Source organism: Camelina sativa, chromosome 5, assembly GCF_030686135.1.
Source record: "Camelina sativa cultivar CO46 ecotype springtype chromosome 5, ASM3068613v1".
Lineage (NCBI taxonomy): Eukaryota > Viridiplantae > Streptophyta > Magnoliopsida > Brassicales > Brassicaceae > Camelina > Camelina sativa.
In genome coordinates this window covers 5943706-5960915 of record NC_141884.1, presented here as the reverse complement: position 1 = coordinate 5960915, position 17210 = coordinate 5943706, and the positions used below count along the sequence as shown (strand labels likewise).

The 17210-nt window shown below is 33.8% G+C and overlaps 2 protein-coding genes and 1 pseudogene across 5 annotated transcripts; 2 read left to right on the top strand and 1 right to left on the bottom strand.

Moving 5' to 3' along the window:
- Nucleotides 1-226: 226 nt before the first annotated feature.
- Nucleotides 227-2738, bottom strand: LOC104785776 (ABC transporter G family member 2 pseudogene; annotated as a pseudogene). Its single transcript, XR_015598416.1, has one exon. The product of XR_015598416.1 is annotated as an ABC transporter G family member 2 pseudogene (transcript).
- Nucleotides 2739-7339: 4601 nt separating this feature from the next.
- LOC104785775 (uncharacterized) lies at nt 7340-12150 on the top strand. Of its 3 annotated transcripts, none has more exons than XM_010511045.3 (19): nt 7340-7767; nt 7871-8107; nt 8193-8285; nt 8366-8418; nt 8524-8620; nt 8764-8837; nt 8945-9065; nt 9290-9400; nt 9553-9629; nt 9720-9786; nt 9896-9961; nt 10060-10167; nt 10285-10415; nt 10526-10592; nt 10754-10818; nt 10916-11009; nt 11187-11257; nt 11379-11749; nt 11883-12150. In XM_010511045.3, the coding sequence occupies exons 1-18, from the start codon at nt 7618-7620 to the stop codon at nt 11731-11733; spliced, it is 2037 nt and encodes a 678-aa protein (XP_010509347.1). In that variant the 5' UTR covers nt 7340-7617; the 3' UTR covers nt 11734-11749; nt 11883-12150. The 3 variants fall into 3 exon arrangements, 2 of the variants coding, with proteins under 2 accessions (XP_010509347.1, XP_087369323.1); XR_015598415.1 differs by having other exon boundaries at nt 7436-7767; nt 11178-11257; XM_087513197.1 differs by lacking the exons at nt 7340-7767; nt 7871-8107; nt 8193-8285; nt 8366-8418 and having other exon boundaries at nt 8581-8620; nt 8950-9065.
- A 3289-nt stretch (nt 12151-15439) lies between these two features.
- Nucleotides 15440-16819, top strand: LOC104785774 (putative membrane-associated kinase regulator 3). Its single transcript, XM_010511044.3, has one exon. The coding sequence runs from the start codon at nt 15638-15640 to the stop codon at nt 16616-16618; it is 981 nt and encodes a 326-aa protein (XP_010509346.1). The 5' UTR covers nt 15440-15637; the 3' UTR covers nt 16619-16819.
- Nucleotides 16820-17210: the final 391 nt, after the last annotated feature.

The following is a 17210-nucleotide window of genomic DNA, read 5'->3' as shown; positions in this document are numbered from 1 at the left end:
GTTTTAATTTTTTTTGATTTTATGATTATCTTGTAATAATCTTTTCACTTTTTAAAAGTTATTCAAAACAATAGTTTTGTTTATATGCATACTACATTTATCTTTTTACAATATTGAAAACTTGTGTAAAATTGCTATTTTCTTATAATTATCTTTTACTTAAAACAAAGTCTTTTTTCTAATACATGACAAAAGCTTTAATCGTTAAAATTGACACATGCCACGATTTATTAACTTTGAAAACCAAGATTTATAAAATAAGATAATGGACGAAATACAAATATATAGGTGGTAAAAAGAAGAAATAAATTACATGTTTTATTTTTTCCCGAAATTTCACAAAACAATCAAATCACCTCCGTTTGTTCTTGCTCCCAATCAAGAGTGCAAAATAAAACAAAACCCTAAAGAAGAAACCCCAAGCAACCGTGATCCACAAACAATTCCATTTACTAATATCCGTAATCCCTTGTTGCTTCAATATATCAATCCCAGTCGTCACACACGTCTCCGCCGTCACATTAATCCCCAATACACCGCTCATACTCTTCAACAGAGTCAGTTTCATCGCCTCCGGAACCTGCCCCAGCGGCGAGTTGTCAAATATCTGAACACCTCTAACGAAGCATTTCGTCGGATCTTCGAATTCGTTCTGCAACACTCCTTCGTAAGGGTATTTCACTAAGGAGAGGTAATGAAACCAGATCCAGTAGAGTGGGATCCGATCTCTGGAGATGAAGAATCCGGAGAAGAGGAGGAAGTAGGCTAAGATCGCTACAACGACTGTGAATCCGAGCATCACGTTGGATACTACGCCGGAGAGGAACGTTACGAATGAGCTTCCTGCCCAGAACGAAGCGAGGATTGTGAGGTAGAAGAAGAGGAAACCGCTAGAGCCACCGGCGAGTCCAACGGCCCAAAACGTTGTGGCGGCGAAGCTCGCGGAGAGGAAGATTAAAGCAGGGATTGAGATTATGGATTGAGAGAGGACGTATGATGATCTTCTGTATGCGTTGTAAGCTGTTTCTCTCATGAATATGTAACGTTCTTGTAAGAAGACTGGGATTGCTTCAGCACATGTGTAGAATGTTGTGGACATTGCGAATGCGAAGAACCCTAGACGTTCTTGGACTCCTTTTGGGGAGTTGTCTAGATTAGTGAACATTGTCGCTAAGATGATTCCTGTGACCATTACTGCTCCTAGTCTCATTGCCAAGAGCTCTGGTTGTCTTCTTGAGTTTAGTATAGCACGTTTCCCTATGACGATCATTTCGATCCAGAAAGGGTTGGCGAAAGTTTGGAATGAGGTTGTTAGGTTTGATGTGTTGTTTGTTGCCCCTGAGACAAGTTTCCCTCTAGAGATACTTGCGGTTATAGCTTCTTTGAGGGTTACGTTGTTGTTTCTGTTGTTGTTATAGCTTGGTGCTTGCTTTGCTCGCCATTGCTTGTGGAACTCGACGAGTGTTTTGGTTCCTTCTGCTGAGTTTTCTAGCTCACGGATGAGATCTAGGGCGAACTCTGTTTTGTTCTCGTTTTCAGGAATCGGGTGCTCGAACTCTGAGAAGAACTGAGGGAGATGTGTTGGTGAGCCGCTGTAAACCGTGTTGCCTCTGGAGAGGAAGATTAACTTATCTAGCAAACCCATGATTCTGTAACTTGGCTGATGGATGGACATGATAACTATGCTACCACTTTGTGCGATTCTTTGAAGCACTTTGATAACCATGTAAGCACTTGTAGAGTCAAGTCCCGAGGTTGGCTCGTCGAGAAAGAGGATAATAGGGTCATGGATTATGTCGATTCCAATTGAAACTCTTCTCCTTTCTCCTCCAGACACACCTCTGTGGCCTTCATCACCAATCACTGTTTTTGCAGCGTTTCTTAAGCCTAGTTGGTCAATCAGAGCTTGAACTCTTGCTTTCTTCTTTTTCTTGGAGAGTGAACGAGGGAGTCTGAACTCTGCAGAGAACATTAGAGTTTCCTCCACTGTAAGCATCGGGAAGAGAAGGTCGTCTTGCATCACGTAAGCTGATATGACTTTTTGTAGGCGGGATTCAAGAACTTCTCCGTTTAAGGTGATAGAGCCTTTAAGGCTGTCTTTTGCTATACGGTTGGCTAATGCATCGATCAGTGTTGATTTACCAGATCCACTAGCTCCAAGAACCGCCATCATCTCTCCTTCATGAGCTTCACCTGAAATACTATTCAGTAGTATCTTAGTGTTCACCGAGGAACCATTTCGTGACTTCCCGTAGCAAGCAAGGGGATTAAATCTCTTCTGGTTCTTCACGCTATAGGTCAAGTCCTTGAAAGAAAGAACAAACGGGGAAGATGATAACGAAGAAGCTGGAGCGGAGGTCCATGTATCGAAAGATGATGTAGAGGAAGTGATAGGTGAGGCCATTTCCAATGTCCGGCGAGTTGTACTTTGGTCATTCCTTGCATCCTCCACATTCATAAGAAGCTCGGCGAATGTGACAGAGACTCTAGGCGTGTCCCTTCTTTGAGGCTCCATGGACGTCTGGTTCACATAAAACAGAGGAAGATCATTGTTGCTAGTTACACGTTTGGCTGGAGATAATTTACCGAGCAAGCCAGACATTTTCTTTTTTTTCTTATACTTATCAGGTTAAATGGGTTTTACAACTCATACCCACAAAGAAGATATGAACAAGAATGATGAGAGAGACTATATAAGGCAAAAAGCTTTCGTTAGAAGAATGAAAAGAGATACGAAATGGTCAAAATAGTTGGTAATCTATCTCTAAGTATCTAACGATGTCTTTTTGGTTTTTGTATATATTTTTGATGTAATGTATTAACCTAAAAGTATTTGGGTTGGTGAGAAGTTGTACAAAAACCCCTTCTCTGTTTTTCGTCCCCTTTGTGTTTATGTCTATTAGCTTAAGCTACTTTGAAAATTCGCTATTTTTTAGTGTTTGTTTAATAACTTGGGTTTCGTTACACGGGTTTTATGCGGTTGGAAAGATAATAATTCTAATAATAGTACACATGGTGTTGATGGTTGAGACTTATGTACATCAAAAATTTCATTGCATGCTAGTTAGTAGATGTCCAAATCGTGTTAATTAAACCAGCAAACTTGTACCTATCTTATGATAATAACGATATAAAATTGTCGTTTTTTCTTCTATTAACATCTCACCACTTCTCGAAGACTGTCTTGTATTTTTTAGCTGACATTCCAAAACTAAAGAAAAAAAATGTTTTTGGTCTAGCAAACAAAAAGTCACCTTCCTTTTTCTCAATCAAAACACATTATAACATGTTATAAATAAATAAAAATTGTTGAGCTAATTGACCTATTTTATTTATAAAACATAAAATAATCTCCTAACTTATTATTTGTAGTTTAGTTTGTATTTGGTTATAACTAATAAGGTAACATTTATTGTGTTAAGTCTATGTATATTCATTACATGTTCAGAATCAATCACATGCATGCGTGGCAAGATATTTTATTTTAAAAACTGCAAAAAGACTAGACCTTCAACATGTTCAAAATAAAAGACAGGAAAAAACTGATTTAAAAGAAACAGAATTTACAATTCAAAATCGGATCAACCAAATATGAATCACTCCTCTCATTAGTCAGTACTTCTCAAAAAAACATAAGCTTTAAAAGTCTAACATTATTACAGTAGGTGTCATGTGCAACATGGCCATATTAGTGGTAAGCATATAATATATATCCCACCCCCCCCAAAATGCGTAATATAAGCCTAACGTGGAGAAGTAGGCATATAAAGGTTTGGTATGGCTGTTATATCTGTTTTTGAAGACTTTATACTATACGCTTCACAAATAGGACCTAAAATGACGAGTACATTCCATTTACCTATTCTTACAAGAAATCTCATAACCTTCAGAAAAAGAATTGTCTTACATATTAATTGTTGAATCAATGAGTTCTCTTATTAACAAAAGTTTCACATGAGAGTCAATGCGTTCTGGTAGGCTCTATTGGTCGAACTGTAATGTTATTAGAAAGTTTGATGTTGATACTATACAAACTTTATGATTTATATATTAACTGTAAATATCTGTTTTGTGATAATCACCTTCATTATCTATCGCTTATTATCAAATAATTAGCTCAAGGTAAGAAAAAGTTCAAATCGTTAATGTCATGAAAAAGATGAAGGTAAAGTTCAGATTGATAAAGATTTTGATGCTAGTTGACAATATAAAAGATATATGATCTGCCTCGTCATGCGAATACTACCTTTTTAAATCCAAAAATCTTTTTTTGAGTATAGATTGCTAAAATAGGATGTATAAAAAGTCAATGCTAAAGTTGAAATCACAATTGCCGAAAAAAGCAAAACATCTAGCAAACATTTTATAACTTACTCACATAGAGCGCTTGCAAGCTACCATTCTAAGCCAAGTGTTTGTCATTTCGACGTGCGAGGGATAGAATAGTTATAGAACTATATCAACCATCAAAACAAAACACCTTCAACCAAACATTTTTCTAGTTTTTGTTATATACAAAAAAAAAAAAAAAAAAAAAAAAAAATAATAATAATAATAATAATAATAATAATAATAATAATAAAGCAAACACTTTCTAAATCTTTTAATTTGAATGGTCTGGTCTTCTCACGGCCCAAATTATAATTTTCAAGTGGTAACTACAAATTAAGTAAAAAAAAGCATTAGTCAGAACTCAGAAACATCAAGCATCTAATCTGTCTCACTTGCTACCAAAACCACAATTTCATGCACTACAGACTACAGTTATTTTAAAAGCGTTGCTATAAGACAAGACCAAGACGATTAGTAACTAGTACTCGAAATACATGCATTAATAGATTCTTGTCCAAGTTGCATCCACCGATTTTTGTGTGTATAAAGTTATATATATATATATATATATATATATACACAAATAATCATAGTACTCGAAATTAAGTTAAGACGAAATTAGCCTGAATTGTGTACGTAATAAGCCTGATACGACTACAACGTAACAGACCAACATTTTTCTTAGCCTCCAACATCAATCTATATGACATACTGTATAAATTATAATCTGTAGACTATAATTTTGACCAGACTTCCGATACGTGTTATGATTAACGCAGACGTATAGAACATATATAGTATATATTAATCCTGCGCTATATATATGACTACGACAAGCTTGCTTGATTCTTCTTTGATTTAGGTTGACTTTTATGTAATTTTTCATGACTATGACATATCGATACAATAAAAGTACAATACGTTTCTCTCCGATGCTTACACATCAACATTTTGGTGGAATATGAAGCTCACACATCAACTTATTTGTTTACCAATAAAAACATTTCATTAATACAGCTCATATCTCTCAGCCAATAATAATTATTTTTTTTTGTTCCAAATCAGTTTTCCAGAATTTTAGAAACTAGCACATCATTTAAATTGTGTAATCAATTAAATTATAAAAAATAATAAACATCATCAATAATTTTTAATAAAAAATGTTTAAATTTATAGCCTAAATTTAAACTAAATTAATAAATTATTTACAACTTTCAAAAATATAATAATATCAAACAAATATATTAATTATTGTATGTCATAGCAATATTTTTCAAAAACAAAGGTTTAAAATTATAGCTTAAATTTAAAATAAATTAAGAAATCATTTACAACTTTTAAAAATATACTAATGTTAACCAAGTATAATAATAAAAGCAATCAATTCATATTAGTAAAATATAAATATAATACAAAAAATATAATACAAATAGAATATAAATTAAGAATAACCACAAATAACACAAAACCAAACTAAGTATGTGTATATTGACTTACAAGGAATTATTATCAAACAAAACATAACAAAACATAACAAAACAATTAGATTCTTAAAAAGGAACAAAAAGAAAGAAATAAATAACTTCTCTAAGAACCAAAGAAACTATATAAAAATTATGTGATTAAATTTGTATAAACTACAAAAATAATACACCATAAAATCAAGCTACACTAATATATCTCCTACAACAAGTAAATAAAATAAAATTTGAGATTAGTGTTGATAGTGATTTTATATATAAGAACACCAACTAATGATAAATTGAACAATATATAAGTTCCAAAATTGAAGGTTTTATATTATAGTTTAAAATCAGTGACTAAAAAATTACTTTGACAATTAACCTAATCGCTCTGCTAATAATATGAGAAATTGTTAGTAATATATATACCATTTTTCAAAAATAGCATTTTTTGGTCAGTTTCATTTTTGTCCTTTTTTGCATAATTACAATGTGTTAAATTGATTTGTATAATTTTCTTTTTAGGTTTGGATTCTCTGTTTTACTTTAGGATATAGTTTTAAAGGGTAGGATTTAATATTTGGAGTTTAGAGTTTAGAATTTAGTCATTTTGTATATTGAAAGAATATATTATTAAAAATGGACAACAAGAGTTATTTTTGCAAAAAGGTAATGAAAAATTGGTATTTTTGTAAATGTCCTTAATAATATTAAATAATACACAAAACGAGACTAAAGTAAAAATATGTCTATGTACTTTTACAAATAATAAGTTTTATAACAATAAAAATACTATATAACAATTATGTTGTTAAATTTGTATAAAATACAAAAACAAACACCAGAAATTCAAACTACACTAATATATCTCTCACCAAAGGTAAAGAAAAGAATAAAAGAACATACATTAGGGTTAGTTAGACTATTTATATAATTAAGTCTACCCGATTTAAAAGTAAACATTTATATATCATCCTAAATTTGAGATTTCTTTATTTTTTATTTTATTAGTACATTTTTATATTTTACTGTATCGATAAACCATAGTTTTACAATTAATCCAATTCCAAAAAAATATATATTTTTTAATAATTCAAGTATCCCGCAGCGTAGCGCGGATTTAACCTAGTTTACTTAAAAACTCTATGACTATATAATATATGTGATCATTCGTGAATTAACATACACAAAGTTGGCCACAAAACTATCTTTAACCATGCATGATGATGACAAACAAAAGCCGGCCACTGTATAAATTTCTGGCCATTTTAACAAACAAGTTATAATATAATCATGAGTTTGTTTTGTTGTAAGTAATAATAATTGAAAACTTTTTTTTTTTGGGAAAAGAAAACTAAAGTTTATTTGAATAAGCAAATCTGTGATGGGTAATCTTTTTCTTTTCTTTTTAGCTTTTTTATAAATGTATTATTTAATATATTTTTTTAAAAAAGATTACAACAATTTTCTTTTTTGTTGAAAGATGATATTCTTGAAACATTTTTTTTTTTAATTAAATGATTTTGGTACTGGAAGTCTGGAATACGTAATTATCAAATTAATCCAAATTGAATACCTACAAATTAAAATAAATAATAAAGACACCTAAGAAAATGTTGAAAAAAGAACACGTCTGACTTGTTCTCCAAATCTCTCCTCCATTTGCATTGCACTCTGTTTTTTTTTCTTCCATATGCGATCTTATTTTTTCTCGTTTTAGAAACACCAGAACGAGACCCTAATTTTAGACAAATTTCAAAATCCGATCATCTAAAGCTTGTAAAATTCTTCGGGAAGAAGAACAAATAAGAATCTCTCGGCGATGTCGTGGTTGAGATCGGCGGTAAACAAAGCAGTAGAAGTCGGCGGGAAGAACAACATCACACGAACCGTTCGCAATGTCGCCGATTCCGTCGTCCTTACCGCCGGCAATGCCGTTTCCGAAGGCGCTAAACTGATCCAGGATCGCATCGTACGTTTCATTTTTTTCCCTGATCTCGTTTTTAAATTTCGTCTTTCCGATTCTAATTTCACCGATGATGATGTGTGTTTTGTTTTTGGATTTGAAAACGTAGGGATCGAGGAATGTGAAGAGCTTTAGTCTCGCGGTGAAGAGGTTAGAAGAGGTTTCGGTTTCTTCGAGAGGTATCGAGAGAGTGCAGTTATTGAGAAGATGGCTTGTTGCTCTCAGAGAGATCGAGAGATTGTCTTATTCGTGTTTTGAGCATAGCGAACGTAACAATCACAAAGCTGATCATGAACCTAATTTTTCTGATGAAACCTCTAAGGATTCTCCTAAAAATTTCAGCACAGTGAGTAATGCAACCCACAATGTCTTTGATCATCATATATCGTTATTATAATCATTGTATTGCTTATCATTGTGTAACTGGATAGGTTTATTACGTTGATCCTGGTCTTGGTGAGCCAATGACTTTTCGTGATGTGTTTCTTCATAGTGAGGCACTTGAAGGGATGGTATTATCTATGGTAAGCATTGTACTGCTTCTCCTGTTGTGCGCATTGTAATAGTGAGTTTAACGGTAGGTTAACTCTTTTGTGTGAATCAGATTTTGGAAGCGCCGAATGAGGAAGAAGTGCAGCTGCTTCTTGAACTGTTTGGGTGATGTTTTTTCCCTTACCGTTGAACCTTTATTTTATCAGTTTATTTTAGACTGAACGTTAAACCTTGAATCTGGACTCAAATGTTTATGATTTGTACATACAGGCTCTGTTTATCAGGAGAGAAGGAAGCTCACGAAGCAGTGATTCAAAATGTTCAGGACTTAGCAACGGTGTTTTCGAAATACAAGGATGAAGTTCTGGTAAGGATGTGCTGGATATTGCAAAACAAAATGTTCTGTTTCCTAGACTCTGTTCCTTGGAACAGAGTTCTTGTCTCGTCTTGCTAGATGATAAACTGTTGGAGGTCTTGCACCTTGTAATGCTTTTTTTCTGTCTTTTTTAGGCGAAGCGTGAGGAACTGCTTCAATATGTTCAAGGTGCTATTGGAGGGCTAAAAATCAGTGCTGATCTTGCAAGGTATTCTTGAATCAGAACCTTTTTATAAGCTTTGTGTGGCAGTTTAAGAATGTTCAGTCATAAAATTTTACTTCTGTTGGTTTGGTTCTCGTTTGTAACTGAATCAGAATAGATACTGAAGCCCATACTCTGATGGAGAAACTCGATAAGACGAAGCTCAAGGTTCTCGAGCAGGCTTCAAATGAAGATGCTTCAAAAACCGCTGGAAACACTGCTGCATCAACAGAGGTAATAAGACATTCTCTCCTACTTTTCACTGCCACATTGTTCACTCTAAAGCTTTGGTCACATTAGATTTGGTCTCATATTTCCAACTATTATATCATTTACTTATCTTGTATGGAAGAGTTCTTAAACTGTAATACATAGCTTAGTTTTGTTAAACAACTATATATATAATATCCTTGGATCAATCCCCTGTGAGATGTACTGAAAGGCTTGGGTCGCTGCAGGCTCTCCGAGAAATTCTTGAGCAAGTTCGCACTTTTTCGAAGCTAGAAGCACTCTTGCTTAGGAAAAAATCATTAGGCAATGTTGATTCTCTTCAACGCCACAATGAGAAGGTGAGAATCTGCAGACGATCTAGAACATTCACCTTTTTTGTTGGTTTGTTCTTAATTGTTTCATAGAGAAGATTATTAGCTTCCTAGTTTCTCGAAATATTTGAAATACAGAGATCTATTTCGAAAAAATTACGTTATTCAAATACTTGCAGGTCGATAAACTTAAAGTTTTGTCAGAATCTTTACTCAATTCTACCTCGAAAGCCGAAAAGCGAATCGTGGATCATAGGTGAGAAGATGTAACATGCAAACTTCAAATTTTATCTTTCATGTTTACTACCATATTTTAAGACTTATCTTTTTCCACATGACAAAGTAGAAGCCAAAAGGAAGAAGCTCTTAGCTACCGGGTTTCAAAAACTAATGAAGTTAGTCAGCTGGAAAAGGTTTGCATCCCCTTATCTCTTTGGCTGCATTAATGAGATACTAGATCAGTACTTTGGACTTCTGTTTTCATGTATCTTATCATGAGCTAAGTACAAATGTGATTTCCAGGATGTAGCCGCAGAGTTAAAGAAACTTGAGATTCTGAAGGATGATCTTGAAGCTGAGCTGAAAAGGGTAACTTTCACAACAAGTTTCATTCCAAAAAATTTAGTGAACTGGTTAGAGATTTAGATTTGTGGGTCATATTACAGATTTTACATTTATTTTTGAAGGTCAACACCTCAATAACTTCTGCCCGGGCTCGCCTTCGCAATGCCCAAGAAGAAAGAGAGCAGTTTGATAATGCAAGTAATGAAATTCTTATGCACCTGAAGTCAAAGGTACTTACTACTTCTCGTTCGCCCCTTGCATTAGCTAAGATGGAACGTAGGCAGGGCCATAGTAAACAAACTAGCCCATAAGAATAGTTTGTGATGTTTGGCTGGCATACGTTGTAGGAAGAAGAGCTGACTCGTTCGATAACTTCATGCCGAGTAGAAGCAGATGTCGTAAATAAATGGATCAAGTTTTTGGAAGATACTTGGATTCTCCAGTCTAAATTTTCTCAACAAAAAGAAAACCAAGTGAGGTATGTCTTATCTCCCCACTATGCAAATATCTCAGCAATTATGTTGCTTCCCTAATTACTTTGCATTTGATCCATCTGTTGCCACCTTCCGTCATGGTTCAATACTCAAGTGGTCAGATGGAGAGATATAGTGACCATTTCATCGATCTGATTGTTCAACTCCTCTCTTTCTACAAGGTAATTCAAAATTGTTATTTCAAAATTAGTGCCAATTTTCTTATGATACAGTAAACTACAAAGAAACTGCCTACAATTTTTTGAAAATATAAAGAAACTGATTTCCAAATTCTATCATGACTATAAAATATCTCATATTCATATTCTTAACATCAAATCAGGAACAATTGGATCCTTCTATACCCAAGATCCGAGGAGTCGTGGAAAGTTTGGAACCAAGTAATGGGTAATATATACACGATTACTTTCTCTGTTCTTGTAAATTTTATTTAGCTGTACTAAGTTAGGCTGATAGCTCTTATGTGCATATGGGAAAATATTAGGTTAGAAGCAGATAAAATCACAGACAGTAAGGATACCAAGCCAATCGATTCTAGAAAACAGCTTGAGAAGGAGTATCTGGACCTCGAAGCTAAGGTAAATGGCTTTAAAAAATAGAGACATCTAGACAACTTTTCTGAACGTCCATTACAAAATAGAACATTCCTAAGCTTGATTCCAAGTGCAGAGCCAGAAACTTGTGTGGCACAAGTTTCTACTCTGCCTGTCCTTTTTTCCATAACATCTCTTCTGATTATTTATTAGCTTTAGCAGTTTGTAACAACATTAAGTGTGGTGGATGCGATGAAAAAGCCATTCTATTCACAGACAGAAGGTATCTCCAGGTAAAAGTTACAAAAAACATGTCCGTTCTCATTTAGAAGTTGAAGTTTGAGATTATAAATGCACTTTTATTATGAGTAACAAAACATTACTCTGCCTTGTTTGGTGTTGTTTTGGATTCAGGAAAGACGATAAAAGAGTGAAGGAACTATTTGAGGCATTGGACAAAACAAAAGAAGAGTTTGAGGCTATTGAACGTCCGCTTCTGGATATTGAGTCTCCTTCTAGAACCTCTGCTTCACGCTCACCGTCCCTGAAAGTGACGCACGAGACTCCACTTTCGGATACAGTCCTGAAACTATCCGCTGATGATGATTCGCCAGACAGTAAAAAAGGATCCCCAGAGAAGGAAGAAGACCCGGCAAAGAAACAACTCGAGCTGGAACTAGACGACGGAGAAGAGTTCTTGGCAGATGAAATCAATGATTGGGAATTCGACGCTCTTGATGACACTCTGACCACAAAAACCAGTAGCTAACCCAAATTTTGCAAAGGTAAGCAACATGAGCTTATACTTAGCTACAAGAAGCTTGCATTATTCACATGCTTTTAGGCAAATATGTCAGAACGATTGATCTCGGGTATAATGTCAAGTTAATAAAAAAATTTGTTATGTTGTTTGTGTAGGAACTGATGGAGGAAGAGAATGAGTATATCTTATTTACTACTATCTAACAAAAATGTGTCCGAGTTCCAAAGTATACCATAAAAGGATATTGTAAGTTAATTTTCTTTCTTCTTTTTGAATTTCTAATATGAAATATGATCAAGTGTAGATAATTTTACAGCCACCCAATAAGTTTTGTAAATACTCTTTCCCGGCAACATTTTTTTTTGTTTTTCTTCGCCGGAGATTAGATATTACTTAATATTATATATTTATTTTATTTGTCTATTAGTGTTCCTATGTGATTGATAACTATGTTTTTTAAGTAGAGGATACCATCAATGCATGATGACTGTGATTCATGTTTTGCCTTGAAATATTTTCCTAGACAAAAAAAATTATGAGTGCAATTGTTCTTGGGCATATTATATTAGTTCAAAATTTGAATGGAAATGCATTCACTGTGTCAGTACGTTCAATATAGATATAAATGCATTTGTTACCTCACTCAGAAGACAGAACAATGTGTTTATTGCTTCTTATTGAACGCACTAAGAAAAAAGTTTGAAGCACTTTTTTTTTTGTCGTGCCAATGCCAATGCCAATGCGAACGGCCACCACGTAGAAAGTATATGTATAATATACTCATACAATTTGATCTATGATTGTATTTGAAGTTAAAATGTCGATTTGCCGTTTTCGTCAAATATAAACTTCGCTATGATTAAACTAACAAATTTGTCATTCAATATTATAAGAGGGACTATATTTCTTCTTTGTACTGACACACAGCTTGTTTGCTTCAACTACTGAATCACAGATCCTTGAAATTGTATTTTATGAAAAAGTCAGACAACTCAAGAGACCCGATTTGAGTTGATTGACATTTTTTTGGTGGAAGCTATACAAATTACAAAAGCTGACGAATGGTTTTTGTTGTTATCATTTGGTGTCTTGGCTTAGTCCTCCTACCTCATGAATAGTTCATTTCCCCTTATATTTTAACAATATTTCAAGAGGTTCAAATTCGAATTACGTGGTAGCTACGGATATGAATGCACACAACAATTTCAAGTCCACTTGTTGAAAGGAGAAGTAAAATATAGAACTATAAGAAAAAATAAAAACAGGTAGGTCCACATTATTATGAAGTGTGGTGGTCTTATGGTGTGCAAATGTTTTGACTGAGAGAGAGGCTTCCCACTACACACTCCATTAACTCATAATTAGTGGGATCTAACTTAATTAATGATTTGCTTACAACTTAATCTAAATCTTATTCCCACTTTGATTCTCTGTTTTATCTATCCTAATTTTCCTTTCTTTACTTATTCAAATCATATATAAGTTAGAGAAACTTTGGATTTTGGATTACGTCATTGGCATTATTATTATTAGGTCATTCACAGTGTGGGATATGTAAGGAAAAAAAGTTGAAAGTGTAGTTGTTCTCATCATTCCACATCTTTACCACACTATGTATATATATCAGAAGGAGTGCTAAAATTTTAAATTCTTGCTGGAAAAGAAGTTAGAAATTAATTTACAAAAACAATTTGGGAAAAGGGAAATAGGAAATGGTAGGCATATTTACTTTGTGAGGTGTTTGTCAATGATTGAAACAGAGAAGAACTAACTCACTCTGCCTTTTTAGGTACTTCGCTGTGTACGACAGAGTTCCCACTCCAATTCTCTCCATTACCAACCAACTAAGACATGATTTGTACGGAATTACCAACTAAATAGTACAAATTAACTAAACCTTCCTTTCTATATATTACCATGATTTATATTTTGTATCATCTTTCATTAGTAGACTAGTAGGTAAGATGGTGGTTTTGTATTCCTTAAAATATATATGTTAGATTCAACTACCAATGTTGCAAATTTAACGAATTTTTTTTTTTTTTACCGTTTTTTGTAGTCATATGACTCATATTAAGATTTTCTAGTTCATATTCTTTTTTTATTGTTAATCTAAAAACAATTTTGGCCAATTTGTCATTTCGTGCATGTCGACATTTATTCATGGTCATGGACCATGCTAATCTCGAATATCTATCGTTATAGTTTTATCAGAGGATGTATAATAAAATCATTTGAACGATCTGATTCCTAAATTCGTGACTCGGTAAAAAAAGAAAAGGAAAGCATATAATGTTGTTTTCATGTGATTATATTATGAATAAAGAAAGTAGAAAGCGAAAAGACTTGAAAAAATATATAGTATTGGAGTGTGGGGATGATAGTCACAATCCACTTACCCACAACCTGCAACAATTATTACCCTTTTTGGATTAAAAAGATAAACTTTTCTGATATATATGTGGAAACAAGAATGCTGCATTTAAATTTGTAATAATAAAAAAAAAAAACAATAGTCAAGTAAATAATGTAAGAAAAGATTGTGACTTTTGTCATCTACCGTTTGTGCTCTTTTACCACTTCACGTGACCGTTGTTATTGTGGCCAATGAGACACGAGGGTAAGGATAAAATAACGATTTTATTTCTTCTAAGATTTAAACATTTTTATCATCTTTTTAGTAGATTTTTATTCAGTCTGATCATGCTGAATCTTATTGCTGATCAAACCAGAAACAAACAAAACCAGAAATAAAACCGTTAAGAAGCAGGACTTAACTCAGGCGATCATGATATCTCGTGTGTGGTGTTGTGATGACTGCTGAGCGATGCTGGTTTTATAAAACTTTTACATTTATTCACGGGACTATTGTCATTCACATGTTAATTAGTATGTATATTTCCCTATACAAATTACTAAATTAGTAGTGTTCAAGTTTGTTCGTGGTTGTGGAATTTAGGTTTAGAGTGAAATATCAACAAACAAAAAAAAACATTGAAATTAGTGAAGTTAGTATAATTAATCCTTTTGTATATATAAGATCTTTTAGTAATTTAGATCTATGTCTCTATGTATCTTGGAAGTAATTGTAATATTTTTAGGTTTAGTAATCTTGGATCACGGTGGACAAATTCAAGTCGAAATTAGTGAAGTTACTAGCAAAATGGGTATTTTATCGAGAACTAATAAAATCGAAAAAACAGTTCAAAGGTTTCGAAGGGCAAACATGAGTACGAGGAATGGGAACATAATCTATATATTGGAGACTTCAAAATAGATCCACAAACTCATTAGTTGATTTAATTATTTTAAATGAAATATAAAATAAAATATTTGTTTATAAGTTTATATCAAGTCATTCGTTGATCATTTAAATTTGTATATAAATAAGAGCATACACCTCCATTAATATTTTACTGGCTTACTGGTTCCTCTCTATTATAATAGGCCATCAAATCAATCATGCATGTAGTGAAAAGAAATAACCAATGCAACTTCACACGCTCCAACGGTAAACTTGGGGGGGATCATACATCGTAGTATCAAAAATAAGGGAACCCCCTAGACAAATTGGTGACCCTAGACAAATCTTTTAAAAGGAAAATAAATAAATTACATAATTTGGATTTATAATAGTACAAATCTTTTTCTTGTCTACAAATTAAAATCAACTATTATAAAATTGAAAGGAAAAAGGTGTAGTAGTAGCCACCTAGGCATTTATTTATTTTTTTAATAAAAGAAAATAAAATGAAAGAAAAAGATCACTTTAAAAGATGCTCTTTCCCTCTTCTCATCAGTTCTCTCATCAGTCCCTAGAAGTAAGTAAAGAAGTAAACCACAGAGAGAAATATATATATACACACACAGACAGATACATACACAATCTTTAACATAATTAAAGAAAGACATGGATTTGCATGAATCAGAATCAAGAACACATGTTATGTCTAACGATGGTGATGATGATGGTTACATTGACTTGGAGGTCAATCTCTCTTCTTCTTCTTCTTCTTGTCCGTCTTCCTCAAGCTTCTTCACCTTCAACGTAACCTCCTCGCCGCCGCCGCAAAGCCGAGAGTTCGAGTTTCAAATGTGCTCAACCGCCGTAGCTTCCGGTGAATCAACAACATCTCCAGCCGACGAGCTTTTCTACAAAGGTCAACTCCTTCCTCTTCATCTCCCTCCTCGTCTCAAAATGGTACAAAAGCTTCTTCTCGCTTCCTCCTCCGCCGCAGTAGCAACAGATACTCCAATCTCTCCACGCGCCGCCGCAGCTGTATCTTCCTCGCCAAGGAGGTTTAGTAGCAGCGAGATCGGAACAGACGAGCAATGCTACTTCGAGATTTCGACAGAGCTCAAGAGATTCATAGAGAACAACGAGAACAATCTCGGAAACAGTTGGAGCAAAAAGATCAAACAGTCATCGATAACGCAAAAGCTCAAAGCCTCACGCGCTTACCTAAGAGCTCTGTTCTCGAAACCAGGGTGCTCAGATTCATCAGAGATCAACCCAAGATTCAAAACAGAACCTTGTAAAACCTCAAGAAAGAAGAAGAACCCATTTGTGAACAGTGATCAGAATCCTCAGTTGATTCATAGGAGATCGTTCTCAGGTGTGATACAGAGACATTCTCAAGCCAAGTGTTCAACATCTTCTTCTTCCTCTTCCTCTGCTTCGTCGTTGTCGTCTTCGTTCAGTTTTGGATCAAACGGGTCGTTGGATCTGCAGACTCTGATGAGAAGCAGCAACGCTAGTGATAACTCCATCGAAGGAGCGATTGAGCATTGTAAGCAATCATTTACTACTAGAAAGAGCAATGTGGCTGAATCTGAGCTCTGTTCTTCAAGAACCTCTGTTTCTACTTGTGGTGAACTTGATAGAGATTGAGATTCATCAGATCCGTGACAAACGCTCTCTCTGATTCTCTCATTCCAAAAAAAAAAGGACATAAAAAAAAGTTCGAAAAAGATAACTTTTTTCTTCTACTCTGATTTTTTTTTTTTTTTTTACTTTTTGTAATTTTTAGATTCTTTTGTGTGCCTTTTTTGTTTTAGAAGTTTGCTGAATTCGAGGTTTCTTTATGTGTTATAATGTTAATGCTACAAAAATTACTAATTTCAAGGTTCTTAAAAAAAAAAAAAAAAGGGTCAAAACAAAATTTATATTAATTGATTGTCTAGCTACAAAATATTTACAGACTTCTTGTTGACCGATAGTTAAAAGGGATACGTTTGACAGCCGATTTTAGAAATTGGTGAAAGCCAACATAGTAGTAGTAAACTAGTATCTAGTTTTTGTAGTTTGATAAATTTAAGTAAAGTATCAAGTATCGCAAATCATAAAAAGAAATACTGATAGGCATTAGTAATGTTATTTAAAATTAACGTTCGATTCAACGTTAATCGTGTTTGACTTTGAACCATTATTTTTTGCATTTATTGTTATCAAGGTTCTTGGGTTTATTTTGTGAACAGAGCAC